Source organism: Aythya marila (genome assembly GCF_965140915.1).
Source record: "Aythya marila genome assembly, chromosome: 5".
NCBI lineage: Eukaryota > Metazoa > Chordata > Aves > Anseriformes > Anatidae > Aythya > Aythya marila.
This window is the reverse complement of record NC_139046.1, coordinates 6,611,220-6,633,249: the sequence shown is the minus strand read 5'-3', so window position 1 is coordinate 6,633,249 and position 22,030 is coordinate 6,611,220. Positions and strand designations below refer to the sequence as shown.

The following is a 22,030-nucleotide window of genomic DNA, read 5'->3' as shown; positions in this document are numbered from 1 at the left end:
CCCGTCTCTCCTTGCCTCCCACTCCAAGCCCTCCTGTTCCAGTGATTGTCTATGGGTTACTTTTCCAGAATTTAACGTGGAATGGCACATGAGGAGCACAGCCTCCATGGGCTACATCACCCAAATTTCTTTCTGCAGGTGGCCCTGAGGGCTCCCATGAGCTGTGCAAAAAGAGCCCATTGAACACTTTCCAGCTACGTACCTCTGCATTCAGGTGACACCAGGGCCTGGGCTGCCCAGGACAGCTGGGAGTCACTGTGCCACAGTGGGGACTGAGGGCAGGGCGGGGGTCCTGTGACATGTCATCATGGTGACATCAGAGGACGCGTCACAATATGGGGGAGGCTTTAACAGCAGCTGCGGGCAGTGCTGCTTCACTTTGGCCTCAGCCATCGGTGAGTGCAGTACCCAGGGGGGAAGACTGGGCTGGGCCAGGGCTGGGGCACAAAAGCTGGCCCCACGAGGGCTTGCTAAGCCTGCAGCCAGGGCCCAGCTGCTCAGGGCAGGGCTCACGGCTGTCGCCATCAGCACTGCCCACAGCCCCTGCTGCCTCCTCCCAGCTCCTTCGCCCCTTTCCTACCAGACCCTAGGGGTCTGTGGCTCCTGCTGTAGCTCCCATCCAGCCCCGCTGACCTGTTTCTCTCTCACCTCTTTCAGACTATGGCTTTGGCACTTCTTTTCGTCCTGACGTTCCTGGGTTTTGGCCTGCAGAAGGTCAAATTAGATGCAGATACAAAGGAGCGCACGCGGCAGCGTGTGGAGATGCTGCAGGAGCGCATGACGCCGTTCCTGTTGGAAATTGAGAAGAGGGACCAGGAGCGCCCCTGGCACAGCAGCATACAAACTGTGCTCTTATCTGTGTTGCTGCGCTGGCAGTTCTGGTTCTGCATTGGCATTCTTGTCTTTTTCTTTTGGTACCTGTGGCGGGTTCTTAAAAGCATCCAAGAGCCTGACAGCAGTAGTGATGAGGAAAGCTCTAGCAGTGACAGCTCCAGTAGTGATGATGACAACCAAGGAAGAGCACTACCAGACCCCAATGATGCAAACAGTCTGGCTGATTATGTAGCTCAGCGCATCTACTGGCCACTTCCAAACCCAACCATCATACGCCATCAGGTGTTAGAGGTGGTAGAAGGCCTCCTGAATATTTATGGCTCGATCTTTCGAAAGACTTTCTTTCCGGAGCTGCAGTCAGCCATCGGGGTGGGCAGTGCCTTTGAAGGTTGGAGTCCCCATGAGGAAAACATTGTCTACTGCTTACTTATTCCCATGACAGCCCCCCCTGGGCACTCCTTCCACATAGAGCTGGGCAATGAAGGTGATCTGCTGGCGAGGAACTCCTCTATCCGTGTCGAGCTGGAGTGCACGTGTGGGATGAAGCAGGCCTCTGAGGACATGATGTGCTTCCTCCATCATTCTGAAGAGGAACTGGAAAAGCAGGAGCCGAGCCTCCTAGACACCCTCTGCACTGGCTCCTACCTAGATGCAGAGAAGACTGCAAAGTGGTTCCAGAACTTCGTGAAAACAGCCTGGGTGCTTATGCCTCGGTCGCAGTTTTACAATGTAAAAGTGCTACCTTCCACCCGCTCCTGCAAGTTCCAGATGACAAGCACTACCAAGAGAAACATCACCATTGAGATAATATTTGGGGTTCAGCAAGGCGATTCAGACATCTTCTTGAGCAGCCAGAGGACGGAGGCCATCTTGACCCCCAGCACAACATGGCCACAGACCTGTGCTGTTGCAGAAATGAAGTTCATCCAGCACATAACCATCGAAGCCTGGTTCCACAGCTTACACCTCAAGTGCATGCAGGTCTTTGCCCGTATGCTGGTGGGCACAAGCATTTCCACTTATTTCATCAAGACTGCTATCATGCACCTCCTGACCATCATCCCCTTAGAAATGTGGCACAGGGATGATTTTCTTCTGCGGCTGGATGATATCGTTCAGTACCTGCAATGCTGCCTGGAAGAGAAACGCCTTAACCACTTCTTCTTTGGCAATGAGATGATACCCAACGTGATTGTCCTGCCACCAGCCTTCCAATTTTCTGGCCCAGTCAACCTTTTTGAATACCTGGAGGAGGACACATATGCTTACACCCGCATGCTGGAAGAGCTCCAGGAGCTGCGCTATCGGCTTACAAGACTGATGATCTATGGACAGTAAAAGAGGTTTTCATGCACATACGGGGCACTCAACTGACAGCAGGTGATCTGTCGCGTTAAGGGGTGTAGCTGATTAACCATTATGGGACTGGTCGGATTCAGGGTACTGAACCAGTCGGATACACCAATAATGCGTTTAACCGTCTGGGGTCCGGGCAGAAATTCACCAGTAACGGATTAACCGTCTGGGGTCCAGTCACAATCACAGATTTCACCAATAACGCATTAATCGTCTGGGGTCCAGTCAGATTCACCAATAATGCATTAACCGTCTAGGGGTCCAGTCGGACATTCACCAGTAACAGATTATCCGTCTGGGGGTCCGATCGGATATTCACCAATAATGTATTAACCGTCTGGGGTCCAGTCAGATTCACCAATAACACATTAACCATCTGGGGTCTGGTTGGATTCAGAACACTGAACTATCATGGTCACGGATAACCACCCTTACCCTAGTTGCACTTAATGAGAGCTATAACAATGCAGTCAAGTATGGTTTATTACAGCAACAGATAACCAGGTTCTTTGGATTGCTGACGATAGTGACTGTCTGCAAAAGCAAGCTAGCATGCATGAAATACACAGGTGTTACAGGTGTTGCAGGTGTGCAGCCTAGAAACAAACGCATTAAAAGGATCAAAGATTCTAGAGAGATTTATAAGCAAGTATTCAGATCTCACCCAAAGGCATCCAATGCAGGGGGAAGAGAGGCTCAGCCCGTCGACTGATCCCAGGAGTCAGGAGGTCCTAAGGATGTTGTATTTCCTCAGGATGGTATCTCCCCTGACTGCTGCCTGCCCTCCATACAGAATCTCACTTCTCTGTTAGTGCCAAGTTTTTTCCCTGTAGCAGTAGTTTTCATTCTAGTGTTCGGCTTTAAAAAGGTAAAGTCAGAATTGTTGTCCTCTAAAAGTGCCTTGAGAAAGGTTCTGAGGATTTTCTTGTTGATGGGGAATAGACTGAAACAAAGGAGTCACAGGGTGTCGTCATATTCTGAAAAGAAAAAAAAAACTGTACCTAAGCTTATAGAAATGTCATGGGAATTCATGGATTTGCACAATGACAGACCAACTAAGAAAGGAAATACTTCAGCACTTGTTTGTAGGGGCTCAGCCCATCCAGCTTTGTGTGCACTCCACATCTCAGCTTCATCATTGCTCAAAGCTTCAGTGCCAGGGAAAATAGATGCTAATACCACAAACAGACTGACATTACAAATTCAGGATCAGACCAACACTTCTCCAGGCTAGACAGCTCTTCCTATTGCTACTTTCCAAGATAACCCACATGTCCCTAGGTAGAATTCTGAATCAAGGATAACGTGTGTGTGTGTTTTTAAGAGGTACCTTCTACTTCAGTACTTCAGGGTCTGAAAGCTCTTGACACAGCATGTCCCTGGGTCTGTACTTTTGCTCAGCAGTGGTACTGGGCTAAAAAGGGTAGTAATAATAACAGAGCATTGCTTGGAGCTTTCAGTCCCTGACAGGGGATTCTACGGACTATCAGGTGGAAATGAATAGAATGCCAGAAATTCAAGTATAAACTACTGTTTTACTGTAAAAAATTACTGTGAGCATCTTTAACACAGATTAACAAGACTGGCTGTATTGGTCTATGCATAAGCTACATTGGGGAATAATTCCAGCCCAGGGTTCAGCTGCCTGCCCTGTGCTCATTTTGCACAGTACAGCTGTGCAAAAAATAATTGACTCTTTCCCTAGAAAACTGTTGATGAGCTGCAGTAGTTTGTAAGCTAATATCATGCAAGGGAAGGGGTGGGGGGGGGGGGGGGGGAAGAGGAAGGGACAGGACAGAAGTGATTTTGTTGAGATGGTAACAGTAACTCAAGGACAAAAAAACACCACGTGAGAAGGAAAAAAATAACTAAGGACACACCCAAAGATAGAAATCAAGCAAGGTCAGGTATCTGCCATTCTAAAGAGCAATACATCCCCCCCATCAGACAGCCTGCCTAGCTCATGAGGCATCTGCACACCTAGCACGTCATTGCCATGGATGTCCTACCTGCAGAGTCTGTGATGACTGATGCCATCATAAACACCAGCAGAGGAAGGTGTGTCTGTCAGAGGAGTGCAGGTTTGCTCCAGCACAGAGATCCCTGCAGTGATGCCATGCCCCATTCAGGGGACAGCACTTCCCAAAACAAAGTCACTCAGCTGCTAACAGCTCAAAAACACTGCACTGGAAGGCAAACACACTGTACAGCCTGCTGTATGCCTACGCCTAACAAGCTCTCCTCAGCAAGCACCTAGGTGGCACAAAACCTTGGGCTCACGTGAGTGCACCTCTGTGCCTTATTTCTGTTAGTTCAGTTTGCTCTGTTCATTTTTTTCCGAGCTCTTTAACCACATTATTACCATTATTACTGTATTTCATCTGGGAAGTGCTGTCTGGGAGCCTTTGGTATTTGAATGACATTGGCGATCCCAGGTCTTGAAAAAGGAATATTGCTGCCTGTTGCACCAGCACCAAGTTGTCAAGCATGACTGTGAGTATTAGGGGTTGTACAGAGAAGAAATAGCCCTTGCCACTATGAAAGTACAACTTCACAGGCTCCCTTCTGCTCTTTTCTCTAAAGGGTAAGGTTTACTGTCCTTACCTTCATGTTTTAATGCATATTAGAGTTACTCAAGATAACATAGGAAGCCTGCAGCAGAATCAAGAACTAGTTTCATGTGTTCATTAAATATAAGGTAATCTTTTTTTTTTTTTTTCCCATTTATTATAAGGAAGTTTTAAATACTGGCTGCCAAAATGAAAGGAAGACCCTAAATTTACAGTTTCTCCCTAAATAAATAACCCTTTTTTTCCATCGAAGGCTGTCATTTCAGAGCACAACCCCACCTAAATTAGAGATGATTTGAGCATGTACAAGGTAGCAAAACCGAATCTCACTCTTCAAAAGGAAAGAAAAAAAAAAAAAAAAAAAACAGATAAAAATAGCTTGCTTCTGTCCTACAAGCCCCCAGCAAAAAATAAGGTTGGGGAGAAAAAGTTACTCTGCCTAAGCCATCCTCAACTGATTTCTGCTTAAATTATTTAAGGACAGGTTGAATAACAGAGGCTCCACCTTCTATTCCAGTTTTTTGCTATTCTTAGAGTCAAAATTCTTATGCTAATTTAAACCTCCCTTGTTTTAATTTAAATTCATTATTACTGACTCTACCCACCATGTACTTGAACAGATTATTCCACTGCTCTTTTAAGCCACTTACACCCCTAACACTGAGGAGAGTTTTCCTTCTTTAGCCTTCTCTTTTCAGGAGACACCACTCCTGCTATCTTCCCACGTAACAAGTCCATTTTCCAGCTCCATGCTCAGCACCACACTTCCCACCGAGGCCGTCTCTCACCAACCACATCCCTCTTGAAGGTCAGTGCCCACACCCAGGACTCCCAGAGGAGGCCAAGTGGAGTGGAAAGGCTTCAGGTATCCAACAGTCTCATTCGTTCATCCCAAGAAGACAAGGTCTTTTGCGTTAAATCCTATTCTGCTGTTGCCCTGATGATGTGCCCCACGGGGCATCAGCACCCTGTTAACACTTGCATGTTTCCCACCATGCCAACACACTTCACTGATCCTGACAGTTCTGGTGTGTTCTTTTATGATCCACACTCGAGCACCTCTAGCACTGAGAGTCTTTTACACATTAACTGAGAGTTACAAGCCAAGTTCACCACCCTCTTGGTCCCAGTGCCAACTTGGAAGGGTGACATCCCCAGAAGGAGACATGAACACTTCAGGCTCTGGATTGCAGCTTTAGGTAAAACTGGTTTTAATTTCAAGACATTGGCACATTTGGGGGATGCTGCTAACACTCTCCAACTGTCAGCTCTTTGGCAGGGGCACCACTTGACTTTCGGTGCCAATCTGTATTCAGATATTGCAGCCTATAAACCTGCAGATGGAGTTTTGCACAAGCAGAAACTAACATGTCAGTTTGATTGTAGGATCAACTGGCCACAATCCAGCACTGTCTTTCCCTCTCTGTGCCTGTGGGATGTGTGCTGAGTGAGCAGGGCACTAAAGGTGCCTCTTTTCAGGATTCGGGCACGGGCCAGCAATCTCTTGCTTCTGCTCCTCCCAAGAGGAAATGTAACAGACTGACCACAAAAGCTAAAAAACAGAGATGTTTGTCAGCATACGTTTACTGGTAACATAGGGAAACAGCATTAAGATTACACCATAGCCTTATAGATGCATTCCAGTCTGTTGCTTCACTACACCAGCTAATAAAACCAAGCCTGGCATGTTTGTTCGTATTTAGGGTTTTTTAATTGACTTTATAGAAGTTCAACCTAAACAACTTTATTACTAAGTGTTTCACTCTGCCCACATCTTGTGCTTTTCTGAGGGTGATCAGATTATGTTGTACAAGTCCCCTCACCTCTAAGTCCAGGGATGCATGAAAACAGGGTGCACAAAATACAGAGCCTGCTCTGTAACCCAGAGCTGATACCCAGCACTGCACAGACTAAACATTAAACCTGATAAAGAAATAAAGGACATACAACAGTTTGGAATAAAGACTGCCTAGACAAGCCAATACATTTTGAGACTTATCCTGAGAACTGCTAGTAGGATAGTGACTGAGAAGCACATTTATTTCTATCCCAAGCTGCTTAGTACTGAAGCCAAGCTTAGTACAGGCCAAGCTGTATAAGAGAGGACTGAGGGATATATCCGTGTTTTTCCAGCACGCCAGAAAATTAATTTAGAAAATGTTTACAAGCATTGCTGTAAGTGTGTATTATTCATTTGACTTTTGAAAATAATTCAGATCATTTTAAACTACTACATTGCAGCCAGCAACTAAAAACACCTTTCTAACAAGTATCTCTACAATAATAGCTTTTCAGGACACTCACTTATATCTATTCTTTCTAGTTACCAAATATACACTCGTGTCTAAATAGTCAGCAGGTAATTTAATGCTTCTGGATGCGACATTATGAACAGTATTCCTCTGAAAGTGGTAGGAATATATTATGACTCACACGTAACATTTATTTTCATCCTAAAGAGTAATTTAAACTGGAGTATTTTATCAGGAGATTATTAATTTTGGAACATAAATTAATGAGGAGTGAATATCTAGAAAATATTACAAATGGGTGGGAGGGAAGAAAATCTACTGCATGACTCAGAAAAGTTTAGAACACCATTTAAGGAGGATATAAGTACAGTAACAAAAAAATGGCAGTTGAAAAATTGAGGTAGATTATGTCTGAGGTAAAAGTCTACTAAGGACAACAGCAGTTTCCCCCATCACTGCAACAGGTCTTCCACCATGTCACCATGAAGAAAAAAAAAACAAAAAGCACCTGTTTCTTGTGGGATTAATGCCATGGGGATCAACAAGCCAACTGGTTGGTGATAACATCAGACTGATAATGAAGCTATGACAAATGTAAACTAGTTAGAAGGAACAAAAGTGGTGATCCACGAGATGCTTTGCTGTCTCCAACCGCTTGTTCTCCAACCGTTAAGAGATGGAAGTTGCTGGGTGTTTGCTGGTGCTGGGCCAGTTGTTGGTAACCAATGAATAGCTAGTGGGAAAGTACCGCCTGTAGAGCTAATGGTATAAGGGAGCCTGTCCTCAATAAGGTTGAGGATGTTATTGAACCCTGAACTTACCTTGGTGTCTGTGTGGTCATTTCGCCACAAATGGCACCCGAACAGGGGCAGGTCAACAAAACAGGCCAACGGAACAGGGGCAGGGGTGCTGATTGCCTCACAAAGATAGGTTCTTTCAGAGCCAAGCCAATAAGCGATGTTGTTTTGCGCCTCTGTGAGAGCATATTTAAGACAGGGAAAAAAATGCTGCACCACACAGCAGGTGGGAGAGTGAGAGGAGTGAGGAACAGCCTTGCAGGTGCCAAGGTCAGTGAAGAAGGAGGGGGAGAGGTGCTCCAGGCGCCGGAGCAGAAGTCCCCTGCGGCCTGTGGTGAGGCCCATGGTGAAGCAGGCTGTCCCCCTGCAGCCCATGGAGTACCACAGTGGAGCAGGGTTCCTCGCTGCAGCCCGTGGAGGAGACCACGGTGGAGCAGGTGGCCCTGCACCGACGGAGGCTGCCGCCTGTGGAAGACCCCTGCCGGAGCAGATTCCAGGCCAGACCTGTAGCCCGTGGAGAGGAGCCCACGCAGGAGCAGGTGACCTGGCAGGAGCTGCTGCCCGTGGGGGAGCCAGGTTGGAGCAGTTTTCTCCTGAGGGATGGACCCCGTGGTACAGACCCATATCTGGAGCAGCTCTGGAAGAGCTGCTGCCTGTGGGAAGCCCATGCCGGATCAGTTCATCAAGGACTGCATCCTGTGGGAGGGACCCCACAGCACAGTGGACGGGAGTGACCGAGAAGGAGAGGCAGAGAAGAAGCGCTATAGACTGACCATAACCCCCATTCCCCCATCCCCCTGCACCACTTGGGAGGAGGAGGTGGAAGAGTCAACACAAATTACTTTAGTGTAGAAGACTCCATTTCCAGCTATAAAAGAAATGGAGATCAGTTGCACCTCACTGACACTTCCCAAACCATTCACCAGTGACAAAGCCCAGGCAGCATTTTTCCATCTGTAGCACTATAATACATTCAGGATGTCACCTGGATGACAAGGGGCTAGAAGATACCACAGCGTGTAGATGCAAACGTCTAGAAAATGTCTGAAGAAACACAGAAACAGCTTAGCCTTGAAAAGAGAGAAGTTATCTTCACGTATATGAGGGCAGCTGAAAGGAGAGTGGAAATAAGCCTTTCTCCACATCCTGGATGTGGAGGGCAAGGAGGAGTAAGCATAAGTTGTAGCAGGGGAAAATGCAGATTGGAGTGGCTTTAACATTTCTAAGGCTCAGAACAGATAAGCAACAGATGGGATAGGGAGGAAGTTTTGGGGATCCCCTTGTGAAAGGAGTTCAAGCACAGCATCAGGGAATCAACATGTCAGGGATGGCAAAAGTAGCATTGCTTATGTCTTGGGGCAGGAGGATGCGCTTGATAGCTATTTGCTAATCATGGGAGATAAGGACCTTAAGCAGCCATTTCCTATGATTAGCAAATGGGCAGAGTTGAGTTCCTACTTGTACCAAAACCATTTCATTTGGCAGCATAAAGAGACCTAAAAGAACATCTGGGGGAAAAAATAAAAAAAATCAAGCATACAGCTTGGCAGGTGGTAATAGTCAGAAAGCATTCCCCATAGTCTTTAGAGAATTTATGAAATACATCATCAGAGGGTGATTGTGTCACATATGGGAATACGTCTACTTAGAAATGTTTAACTTTTCCATTTTGCAGTTGGAATAGCCCACCCAGCTCTCAAAGCATAGGCACCATCTGACAAGCTTTTAATGGGAACCCAGTGAGCCCTCAGTTTTTTGGAAGCATGAATACTAAACTGAATTTCCCCAACTACATTTCTTGTCCTTTATGAAAAAATAATGAAATTTTTCAGTGAGTATTTATAGTACTTCATGAATTTGGGATGAGTACTAGCAAATGGTTTAAGAGCTAGCAGAACAATAGTAAATAAATGCATAAAGACTTGGACTTAACCTTTTGATGTGATAGTTTCTCCTCCCTTGATTCTAATTAGCAAGGGGCAACTCACTTGCTGGGCCTTGAAATGGTGTGGTCTTTCATAGGACACAACCATTAACTTCTTAGGGACTAGATTTAGTCTGACCTTTTGCTTAAGGCATCTGGCACTGGAAACCCCAAAATACACAGGCTGTGGGGAATGTGTGCTCAGAGACAATTTCTACTCAAATTTCAGGACTATCTCCTCTGTGCCAACCAGTGAGTAATTGTTTCCCATCTTTTCTAACATAATAGCAGATACCAGATGAAGCAGCTCCAGGCAGCCACTTACACAAATTCGTGCATGGAAAGGTCAGTCTCTTTGAGGCAGCGTTACCTCCTACCCAGAACTTCTTGAGGAAAAACACTGTGCAGAGAATGTGTATTGTAGGTTTTGTGTCTGCCTCTGTGATGCAGAGAAGGAACCACTCTGTGCTGTATTTATCAAGAGCCACCAAACACAGAAAGCAAAGTTAGTTCAGGTATCTGGCAAAGAAAACTGTTTTAATTTCCCCAGCATTTACATGCTTCTTATCCCTGTCAGAAAGCTATGGGGGAAGATGTGCCACCATCTGACTCAAAGAGGGCAGGATACCTTTGTACAAACACTTTGAGGAAGGAAATTCAGGGCTCCAACCACTGCAAACAAGACACTGAGACTCTAAAGTAATTCCTCCAATGTAGGAATAGACACAGGTGGTGCTTACTTTATGCTGTCCTCCTGAATGTTTCCTTCATTGGCACAGAAACATCAACAGGTTATTTGTTTATTATAAGGTTCATTTGCAATATCAGTGGTGATTCAAAGCTTCCATACAGTCTTGTTTCATTTAGGAAAAAAATATTGTTTAGGTTTAGCTATATTTTCCCCTATGAGTCATATATTTGAGGGTCTTCATGAAAATAGCATGAGCAACAGCAAATCTCTCAAACCAGGGAGAGGAAAGCAACTGAAGCATGAGCCTGTCGCAGCAACAAAATTTTGCTATGATGCTTTGTCAAACAATTCTGGAGTGTTAAGCCTTTCTTGAGAAAAGAAGGTCTATGGAAGTGTATTTTTTAAAAGTGCCCATATACCTGCATGAAAGAAGCAATAAGCACACAAAGCAAGAACATGCACAACACATTTTCCTCATGCACTTGCCCATGAATATCCCAGGGGAAACTGTTACTGAGCCAATGACCTTCCTCCAAAAACACCCAAAGTTACCTGCATTGTGACCATGCGATGATTTCACTGAGAAGAGGGCAGGCTCCTCCAAGCTACCTGCTGTGCAAGGCTGAACAGTCAGACTCCGTTTGTAGATCAACTGACAGCTGAGGGGTGGAGGAACAAACTTCTGAGCCTCAAGTCCTTTCTCCAAAACATGTAAGAAGGAGCTCTGCCTGCATGGAAAGCTGCAGTTTTGGACATTCACCAACCAGCACACAAAAAAGGTACAGGATTTCCCTTTTGGTTATAACACAAAGGGACTTCAGCCATGTGAGATGTGACAATTACAAGAATGGCAAGCAGCTTTCGCACCCACGTTGTATTTGCAGCTAGCATACCAAAGGAGAAAAGCACAAGTCTGCTCCATGACAAGAGGGGATTAGCAATATCCACAAGATCACTTAATAAGCACCGCTGGTATTTTGCCAGCCTCGCTGCCTGCTTTCCAACCAACAGCCATGTTAACAGCTGCTCCCTGATTTCATAGTGCTGCTGGTGGCAGGAAGGGCAACTGGCAGAGCTTTTCCCTGGTTAGAAAGGCTGAGCATTGGTAAAGCTCTGACTCTCCTCTTTGCATAGCTGTGGTCAGACTAACAGATCATTTTCAGCCACCCATTAATATTTTATCTAAAAGATGTACAGCAGTCTTTTCCTAGTACACAGGCAGGCATTTTACAACTTGTGAAATAGCGGGTGACTGAGAAAGTTGGGCTGAGAGCCAAGTGTTACAGAGATGCTGCTGGCCATGCTCTCCTGGCAAGATCAAGCAGCCTGAGCAACCTTGGAAGGGAGCTCTGGAAACCCAGGGGCCAGGACAAGTGTGTTTTCAATGGCTTAAAGACATTAAAAAATACTAATAACCTCTTCTCTCCGTGCTGACCTAAGAGAAATCTGTGAGTGGCAAGGCCTGGGTCTGGGGGCCTACTGTACCACTTCAGATCCTAACAGTATTGACAGAAACACACAAAGCCTTGACACAACAACTCCAGTCTGGGCTCAATATGTAGTATAAGCACACATCCAATTACTAGTTCATCTGGTAATGACTAATTCCTGGAAACTGGGAAGTCTAAGTAATAGGAGGATTAGAGAAGAAGGGAAAAAAAATATACGGCCATAGAAGAGATTTTCCTCAAACACCACATGCCACCCATCCAGCACTTCTGCACAGCCAAGTCCCATTACTGTAAAGGAGCAGTCCAGAGAAGCCAAGCCAAGCAAAGCCAAGCCAAGCAAAGCAAACAGAGCTGGCAGCAGTGCTGACAGAGGCAGGTGAATCCCAGCACTGTCAGCGCAATGCTGTGCTTCAGTCTGTGTTCTAAGAGTAAGTGCTAGGCTTGCACTAATTTTTCCTTTTTCCTTCCCCCCTCATCACCTGGCCTGATTTGTAAAGCAGTGTCCTGCCCAGAAGGAGAATTAATGAGGTTTCATCTTTTCAGTTTTTTTTTTTTTTTTTTTTTTTTTGAGACAGGCTAAATTGCAAAGCTCAGCTGATCCCCTCCATCCTACCCACCTCTCCCCTTCCCCAGCTTAAGCAGCAGAGATGTGTGCCATCAGCCATTATCCTGTTAAGAGCCTGCGACTGCCACTATAAATACCCAGTATTCTAATGCTGGCATCGAGCTCCCAGAGAATAAACTACCTTGGTACCTTGATTGAAGAATGGGCTCATTAAGGTAACAAAGTGACAGTTTTGAGCAAGCTCCCTTTGCAGTTTCTAAATGTGTCTGCTCTGATGGGATTAAAGATGTGCTACCAACTGGGAGGAAAGAATGTCCTTAATGTCAGCTCTGCCTCTGGCTACATCATTAAGCAATAAGACATGACAGGCAGTACACTGCCAGATTTTTTGCATGCTTAGGTATGCAGTGAGGTATAATGGTCAGAGCAAAACAATTTTAGCCCCCAAGAGCTGTGGTCATTGCACCAGTACCTCTTACACACACACCCCAGCTAGCCAAACCCAATGCATTTCCAAGGCAATAACACAAGGAAGCAGTCATAGAACACTCTTTTCCCCTATATCCCTAATTAATTGGAAAAAAAAATAAGGAAAGCAAAAGATTTGCTCTCCCCCCATTTAAAATATTTCTATTTCTTATATTTGGCTTTGTGCTACAGGTTCCTTCAGCAACGAAATATCAGTTACATGCTGAGATAGATTCTCTTTCATCAAATGTAAAGTAGGCTTCCTTGATAGAAATTACAACCCATCCTGCTATCCTTCCTTTTATAAAGACGTACATTTCAGGAACCAGGCAATGGAGAGAACCTGACTCATCACACAGGCAAACTGCCTTACTCCTCTAAATGCCAGTTTGTTGTTAGACAGGATGAAGTACTCTTTGGGAAGAGGTCATTGTCAAAGAGAGCGATGTAAGAATATAGATATGTATTTAGCAATAGCATATGATTGTCCTAAGATGACAACTCTCTTGTCCAAGGATCTTTGGCCATAAGAAGCTGATAAACTTTCAAAGCTGTCAAATTACAGAAGATGAGGGGATTAATACCATCTGAAATAGATCATTTTTAATAGAGCATTTATAAAGGCAGAACATATTGACATGGCAGACAGTGGGAACTTGCAAAGGCAGAACATATTGACATGGCAGACAGTGGGAACTTGCAAAGCCAACTTTTGGGTTACTTTAGCTTTCTTTACAGAGTTACCGATGCTACTCATTTTCCTCCTTGTCTCCTACATGCTTTCTGCTTATCTCATCTCACCCCTTCACTGTCTCCTTCCCTGGGGGACTCTTCTGAGCCACCTCGAGTCTGTACAGCACACAGCACACTGGGGCTCTGTTCTTGATTTGTCCATAGATATTACCAGAAGGAAATAAAATATAGCATCCTTGTTAGCACAGGATTTATTCCTGGAAGGCTCAGAGGTTTTCCCATCAAGCTGGAATTGTTTTAAAGGCTTCAGAAATGTTATTCTGTCAGCTTTTCCCCAACCCAGTAATAACTTATTAAATGAGACTGCAAATTTACTTTAATCATTGTTCCTTCCCCTCATCTCCTCTTTCTTACAGAGTTTCAGAGGAGTCATAAATTTGTTTTGCTCCTGTTTAAAGGCTTAACTTTGTTTTCTCCTTTCCTGACATCAGAAGTCCAGATAAGCACAACCAGCCTTCTGGAAATCATCTGAGATGAATAGAACTCACTTGGGTCTGTAGAGAATAGTGCAGGTACACTGCTTGCATACAATAAGAAATACCCTCTGTGGGCAACCTACAGGTGAACCTGAACGGATGTGAAGCAGTGTCCTCTGGCCACAGCTGTCCTCTCCCCTTTACAAAAAGATTACCTATTAGATCAAAGGGATGCCTTGAAGGCCCTGTGATAGAAAACAAAGAGAGAACACACACACACACCAATAACGATTAGTCCTGAAGTAGTGTATTCAGATAGGCCACACATCTGTACAAGGGCACATATGAGGACTGGGAAAACAGTACCTTACAAGAAGAAATACCTGGCATTCTAAGACTGTATGGCAGTTATGAATAGGGCAGCAGTTTTACAAATCTGTTAAAGCCTTGTTATCACAGCCCATCTCAGTGCTGTTAAAGACTGCCTGCCAGAATGCAATCTAGGTGTAGCATTTGATGCGAGTGGACATCCAAGCATACAGCTGCTGGTGACTGTCACTACCATTACATCAGGGAGGCACCAGTCTCCAGATCAGGCTGGAAATTTCAAGAGACAGGACTATTTCGTGGCTTGCAATGCATCTGGACTGTGCTAGGAGACAGCCTTCTCCATTTACTCCCACAGGTGCTGGAGGACTTCAATGTAAAGGTCTTGTTCCATCTTTGGATTTCCTGTGCTCAGAAATGCAGGCTATGTGCAACTGGAGCTGGGCTGGAGCTCAGCTGGCTACAACTAAGCCTGGTAGTCAGGAACCACAGAGTTTTGACCAATGCCACCATGCTTGAACACACACATATAGGCTCATGCCTATATTCCAGGTTTAGACCCAATTGCACGTGCATTAACTGGAATTCATTAAAAATAATTGACACAATTCTGAGCTTTGTGTACTTCCCATTTCATGCACATATACAAGGTCTCTTCATCTTAAGAAAGATCAGAGAGGTCTCTTTGCTCAGACCCAGTCTCCAAGCACAGAACTCTTCCAGGAGCTCAGTGTGTCCAGGTGTCAAACTGTCAGGCAACAGAGAAAGGTCTCCAACTGCTCTATTTCGCTGCCTGATGTCATGCTAAAACAGGGGTAGCAAAGACCAGACAATTATCTCAGAGACACTGACCAGGAATCCAGGGACATCATGAAGCATGTATCTGAAATATATATATATATATATACACACACACACACGAACAGTTTTAAGCAATTTGAGATCCTTCATAATCCTTACTTTTCAGCATGTATTGCTTGTAACCAGTGCATGTTCTTCCCATCAGCGATTTCTCAACCAAGAAACACAACTAAAAATACTAACTCCCACCGTGTTGCAGGAGCACAGCACAACCTTGGGCACCAGGAGCTTCCCCAGAACATCCCCTAGCAGATGGCATACACTCAGTGAACCACGGATGGGAAAGGGAATCCCCAAGAGATGTGGTGACAGCAGAGATGCTGTGAAGGAGATTATTTCCGTGTCCTCACAATCCATTTCCATACAGCTCTAGACTTTTCTCCCCATAGCATTCAAGGCTTGAGCATCTTTAATGACTCACATTTATGAGACTGGGATGAGGCAAGGAGGAAGAAAAAGCACTTAGTAAGTTTGCAGAGTAATCCCTCAGACAAGGGCCTGCCCAATCTCTAGGATGTGAGATGAACAGGACCAGTTCCAGAACAACATGTAGACACACCAGCACTATTATATGAACAGCAGCAAATAAATGCCTAACAGACAATTTTCTGCCTCCAGGACCCCTGCCGTTTACTCGCCTAGCTCTGTGCTCTGCAGCATAGATGTACCACCTGTCTCTGAATCCCCAGGCTCTGCACACCATGTTGCACCAAATAATGGTCATAAAGCAGTTTTCAAGTATAAGATCATAAAGCAGAACCACAGCCACTGAAGAAGAAAAAGTTATCTTTTTTTTTTCCCCCCCAGAAAAGAGTAGCTGGACCACATCCAACAACCTAGCCATGGTAATGTTTGCTGCCTCTTTTCTCAGCACCACCTTCTCACAGCTCCGTGCACATGAGCACCAGAACCCCCGGGACATGAGATATGTGAGTGACCTGTTGGACAGCAGGATTGGACTGACTCCGGTGCCTTCCAGGGCTCCCCAGTTCTGCCCAGCTTGGCAATCTGCACAACACAAACACACACCAAGTTATTTCATAATTTAACAGATAAAACAAAGCAGGAAGCAATCTGATAGGAAACAACATAGCTCTCAGGATAAACAGAAGGGGCTTTCTCACGTTAGAAATGCCTGTGCTTTGGTTACTAGACCAGCTTTGTGAATCATAACTTTAAGATTTTCCACTGTAATCAAATGCTTAGGTGTTCCACAGCATTGGTAACCCCATCCGAAGTGAGACTTGGATAAATTAGAAAGAAGTGCTGACATTAAAAATGATACACTGCAGTGAGTCACTCTATTAGCAACCTTTGTGCAATGTTTGGTAGACAGAGAAGGGCTGTCCTATCTGGTAAGTGACTCACAAAATAAAAGAACGTAATACAGTAGTGATCAATCACAGAGGTGAATAAGCAGCAGCGGTTTTGTCCAGAGGCTGAGTAACATACTCTACACATCAATGATCCATGCTCCTGCTTCTTTCCACTCATTTAACTGAGTGCTACATTGCCTAAGCTCATTGTATCATGCAGTGCCTTATCTAAAAGGTGGAGATCAAAGGACAGAAGGAGAGGACTTCAGACAGTCCACATAACTCTTCTTGCCAAACCCTTTTGCCTGACTCCAGACAACCCTGCAGAAGATCACAGGAAAGGAATTGTACAAATTCCACCTGAGCAGAGACTACTGGCAAAGTCAATAAAAAATAATTTTAACACAAAGTAGTAGCTCCTATCATCTCTTCTAAGATGAATGGACAGAAAGTCTGTCCTTTCACTTACATGTGGATTCACAGCCCTATCCACATCCCAAAGTTCCTAATTCCCTCAACTGTGCTGAAATATGGCTGAAGCATTCACTGTGCAGTCTTCTTCAGCTCAGAGATCTGGTCAGAGCCCAGCTTCCTCCAACCCCAGCTGTGCTAGCAGGGGAACAAACTGACCAGCAACAGGGCCAAGTCAGTTTTGCTACCATAGAAAAATTAGGTACTCTCTGCTGGGGAGGGAATATGCTTTTACCTATTAAATGCCATTGCACAGTGGATTGGAAAGATGCTGTCAAAATGGAAGTTGCATCAAATAGAATCGAGTAACCACAGCCATTCACAAGCACAGCAGGTAAAGCATCGTCAAAAAGTCAATGTTGATGGATGTCCTGCAAAGAACCTGTTGTTTGGGTCCCCACAAGCCATGCTGCTTGCTGCCCTGGCACCTGCTCTGTGAAAGCTCTTCTGAAAGAAAGACATTGAGAAACACACCTCATAACTGGAAAGGAGAGAGGTGGCTGGGCAGGTGGGCACTGCATTGAGAAATTGACAGATTCCTTTCATGGTGCTCACACACTGCAGGTGTTTAATGGCTCCATGCAACATAGGAAGACTCACCCAGGGAAAAGGTGAAATCAAAGATTTTTACCTATTTCTTTGGTCTCTCCTAAAGGAAAACTCACCATTTTATACCACATGAATCCAAACACACACACAAAAAAAGAATTTCAGGACCCAGAGCCAAATTCTTTAGCTCTGAAAGGCTGACTCTTCAACCTTAGTAATTTTTTTTCTTCCTTTTAAGCCATGCAAATACAGATAAAATATCCTAACAATACTTATAAAACCTTTGCAATGCTTGTGTCTGGGGTGATCACATTATTCATACATTAGCTAGCTGTAAGTGAATAGTGCAGCTCATTCAACTGATTTCTTATTCAACTTTCATACAGCACTACATAATGGCACAGTGTGTCGTAAACCCTCTAGAATGCTATTTTAATGTCTTCTCCAAATATTTCTAACCTAGCATTACAACAGTTTCCTACAACTATAGAGCTAAATTTCTTGGAATGCATGAACCCAAATGTGCTGAACTCAGAAGAAGTCTGAAGATAACCTAAAAAGCAAGAAAAAGCCTTTTTTCACACTTAAAGACTGCATTCACTTCAGAATTTCCAAGGATAATGACGTTTTCTCCCTTCAGTAGAACACCACAGCCAGACCCAGCTATGGTGATGCTGTAATGCATAACATCTGATGTTGTAGTGGGATATCCTGGGGGAGACACCTCGAGGTCTCTTCTGTTCCATTTTCCACCTTCTCCATCCCATAAATCCATTTTGGTGTGAAGGTGTAGGATAAGGGTTTATTAAGCTTTTTTTTTTTTTTTTTTTTAGCACTAACACTACAGAGCAATACCTTAGTTTGGAAGTTAGCCAGTTAGCCCAAGCTCTTCCCCTGCACATCAGTGCCTTCAATCTGTTAATTAGACCAAAACAAAACAAAACAAACAAAAAAAAAAACAAAAACAAAAAAAACACTCTCCTTTACCTGGACACTCTCACTTCGGTAGACACCTGAGCTACCTTTAAAGAGTTGAATGAGTTGCACAAAAAGCAGTTCCAGATGAGGTTCCTGTCTATCTCAAGAACCGTCAGCAGTACATGCTCCAGACAACATCTCAAAGACAGGCAAAAGTGTGAATTCCAAAAGAACTGCCATGACCCAATTTTATTTCAACCTTCAAGAAACCCCAGCATGCACATTATTTCTACATTTTGACTTAATTCAGAGAAATCCACCCCTTCATTTCCAACCGAAGTTTATAGGTCAGAGCAGTTTCAGCTTGTGGCCACGTCCTTGAGGGTGCTGTGATATAATCTCCTTGCCAAGTGATGAGCTGAGTTCAAAAGTTGTTGGCCTAAGGGCAGTATTTCCATTACTAGAGTATGGAAGGAATCACATCTATGTAACACTACAACCTCTCCTGGGCCTGTATTGCTCTAACCCAGATTACGTGAAAGCCTTTGAAACCAATCAAATTATCTTCTGACTTTTCTCAACATAATAGAATCAAGTCCCAGAGACTTTCAGCAGGCCAAGTCTGAAGAACACCTGTGTCATCTTAGGATCTCCAGAGTTTAACTATTCAAACCACATTTTTTTTCAGCTCTTATGTAGTAGCAACACATTTGCTGTTCTCCATCACAAAACTCGAGTACACCATTCAGTCAATTATTTTAGGATACTGAAGCAGGTTAACAGAAAGTATACATTAGCATATCATCTTCAGGTAGAAATTCTTTTATTCAAGTTTTGTAGGCAACTGTCCGCAAAAATATTAAGCCCCCTTCCCTTCCAATTCTTTCAGCTAAAAACAAGATCATTTGGATGCTGCATGACATTAGTCTGAACAGCAATAATCCCAAGTGAGGTCAAAAGTAGCATAACACTCCCAAAAGAAAAGTCAGACCAGTTATGTATCAACTACTCTTCCAGCTAACTAAAAGTAAAGGCTTACTAAAAGTAAGCCTACTGGTCTTTAATGCTTTGGTTGTAATAATTCTGCCTTCAAAAGATCATTAAACTACAAGGAAGAGCACAGGATACTTCACTGTAATGTTGTAGTAGGAATCCTTTCATCTTTTACCTAACGCAGGCAACATAATCACTAGAATGCAGTTGCACTTCAAAAAAATGGCTTAAAGAAAATCTTTAAAACATTAGCAACCTCAACACAAGTGTACAAAATTTACAGGAAAAGCTTCAATTAAAGAAGTTTTTGCTTAGCCAACCCCAAAAGATCCCAAATTTACAGCCAAATCCACCATCACTTCATCAAACACTTAGTTCCTTATACCTCAGATCTGACAATAAATGTTCATAATTGCTTTTAATTTTTTTCAAGAATTTAATAGTGAAAATAAGCATCAAAGTCTGAAGACCAGTCTGAATGTGTTTTAGCAATTTAGTTCCAACTAAAGGAAGATAAAATACAGAGAGGAATTTGAGTCTGTACATCTCCAAAATAATCTGCCATCATTTACAAACTATCATTACCTTGGTCGCAGACTTCAAAAGACTTCTGAAGTTTTCACCAGATTTTGAGTTGCTGCTTTATTCTAATTCATTAGATAGGATGATACCTTTGAGTCATCTAAAAAGTCAAACAGAAAGAAAAGGTGAATTTCAGCTCTCTACAAGCCTGATTGTTGAACATTTTCAGCTGGTCTTATTACCTCTTAGCCTAAGCCAACTAATTGCTTTGAGTCAGTTGAACAGTAATTGGTTTGTTGTCCATAGCTGTGGATCAATGCTGTAGCATTGTATTGATAATACAATAAAAGCCTATGAAATCCATGGCCTTATCATGGTAAAAAGTACCATTGAAACAGATACTTGCTTCCATTATATACATATATTTTTTAATATATTTTTTCTTTCTTACATCATTGTAAGTGCATTAAAAATACTTAGTAAGCTGCAGCAGAGTGAACGAGCAGAAACTGGCCAATGGTTCCCTTCCAGGGAGTGATTTTTAGAAAACACTTCTTCTAAAGTTTATCTACTGAAAAGTTTCAAAGACACTGTAGTTTCTTTGTCTGAAATCTTGTATTTAAGGGATTCCATCACTATTTTTTTTCTAATTTAAGACAACAGCCAAAGTTACAGAAGACAGAACAGCTCTCCACAGATTGTTTACCAAGAAAACAGAGGCTTCCATAAGCACTTGCATGCAGCCATGTCTGAGTCTGAGCTGTACTCCAGGTGGACGTTGTTACCAGAGAGCCTTCTCTGGTGAAGGAGGTGAAACTTTTCCAAATTATGCTAAGTCTTGACTTTGCCATGAGCAGCAATTACAGACTATGGTTACAGGGCTGAGCATTGCCCTCATCAGGGTGTCAGGAGCATTCTCTCTGCTCACACAGGTGAGGGAGGAAAACCCATTGAGATGTGCCTCAGCTCCAGGAGACATCTCTCACCTTGCATTCAGGAGAAAACTCCAATGAAAAAACACTTCTGGCCTTAATGCACTTAATACATAGGCTGCATCTCCTTGGCAAGAGGTGAAATTGCCCAAAAAGGGGGCTGAAGCACATTTATCTCACAACCATGCTTTGACCTGAAAAGGCAACATCAATTCTAGCAGAGTATTTCTCAGATACAGATAACTTGTGTCAGAAAGAGCTTCAGGTATCTGTAAGGCTGCAGGGCCATGGCCTTTGCCTTAGAGTTTCCTGTAAATTAAGCTAGAAGAAGGCTCTGTTGTTTTATCGTTCTCAAGAGACAGGGATGTCTGGGCTCCTTTCATGGCTGACAAGGACTTGCTTCTGTAATAAACGAGAATTCCAAATCCTCCTGCATCACCTGAGATGAAACCCTTCTTGTCTCTGCACTCCTCCTGACCCCTGTTAGCTTGTTGCTTTAGGACCATACCCATGACAAGAAACCAGGATTTATTCCTCCCAGCACTGCCACCCTTTCTGCACAGGACAGCAGCACAAAGCACACAGAAAGCACTCCCTTGTTGGTAATCAGTTTTGCATTTCCCCAGTGCTAACAAAACACAGTCTGAGCACACCCACCTGGAGCTGGCCTCCAAAAGAGAGAGCCTGGAAAGCACTGAGCTATATAATGAAACCTTGGCATATCCTGTTCACACCTGGCACCTGCTCCAAGAGCAAGGACTCAAGGTCTCTAAATCCCCTGCCTGAGGTGATTAATTAGGTGATTATTCACACACAAAGCTTAATCCCCAAGCCATGGAGACCTGTGGGAGTTCACTGACTAACAACCGGCAAGTTGCTACCCAGAGCGTCCCCAGAGATTAATTATATACCAGATCTGCTCAGATTATAGACCTGATTTACAACACTGCTTGGTATTAAGCATGCCTAACACTTTCTATTATACAGTTTAACGTTGAGTGTTTGTGCTAAGTATTTACATGGCTACTTCAGGAGGCATCTTTGGAGAGCATTTAAAGTCAGGC

General features: G+C 43.9%; 1 protein-coding gene across 1 annotated transcript; it reads left to right on the top strand.

The window, feature by feature from the left end:
• Positions 1 to 660: 660 nt before the first annotated feature.
• On the top strand, positions 661 to 2,172 carry LOC309879239 (inositol 1,4,5-trisphosphate receptor-interacting protein-like 1; the record flags this gene model as incomplete). Its single annotated transcript, XM_082762776.1, has 1 exon — positions 661 to 2,172. The coding sequence occupies one exon, from the start codon at positions 661 to 663 to the stop codon at positions 2,170 to 2,172; it is 1,512 nt and encodes a 503-aa protein (XP_082618902.1).
• Between the last annotated feature and the right edge of the window lie 19,858 nt (positions 2,173 to 22,030).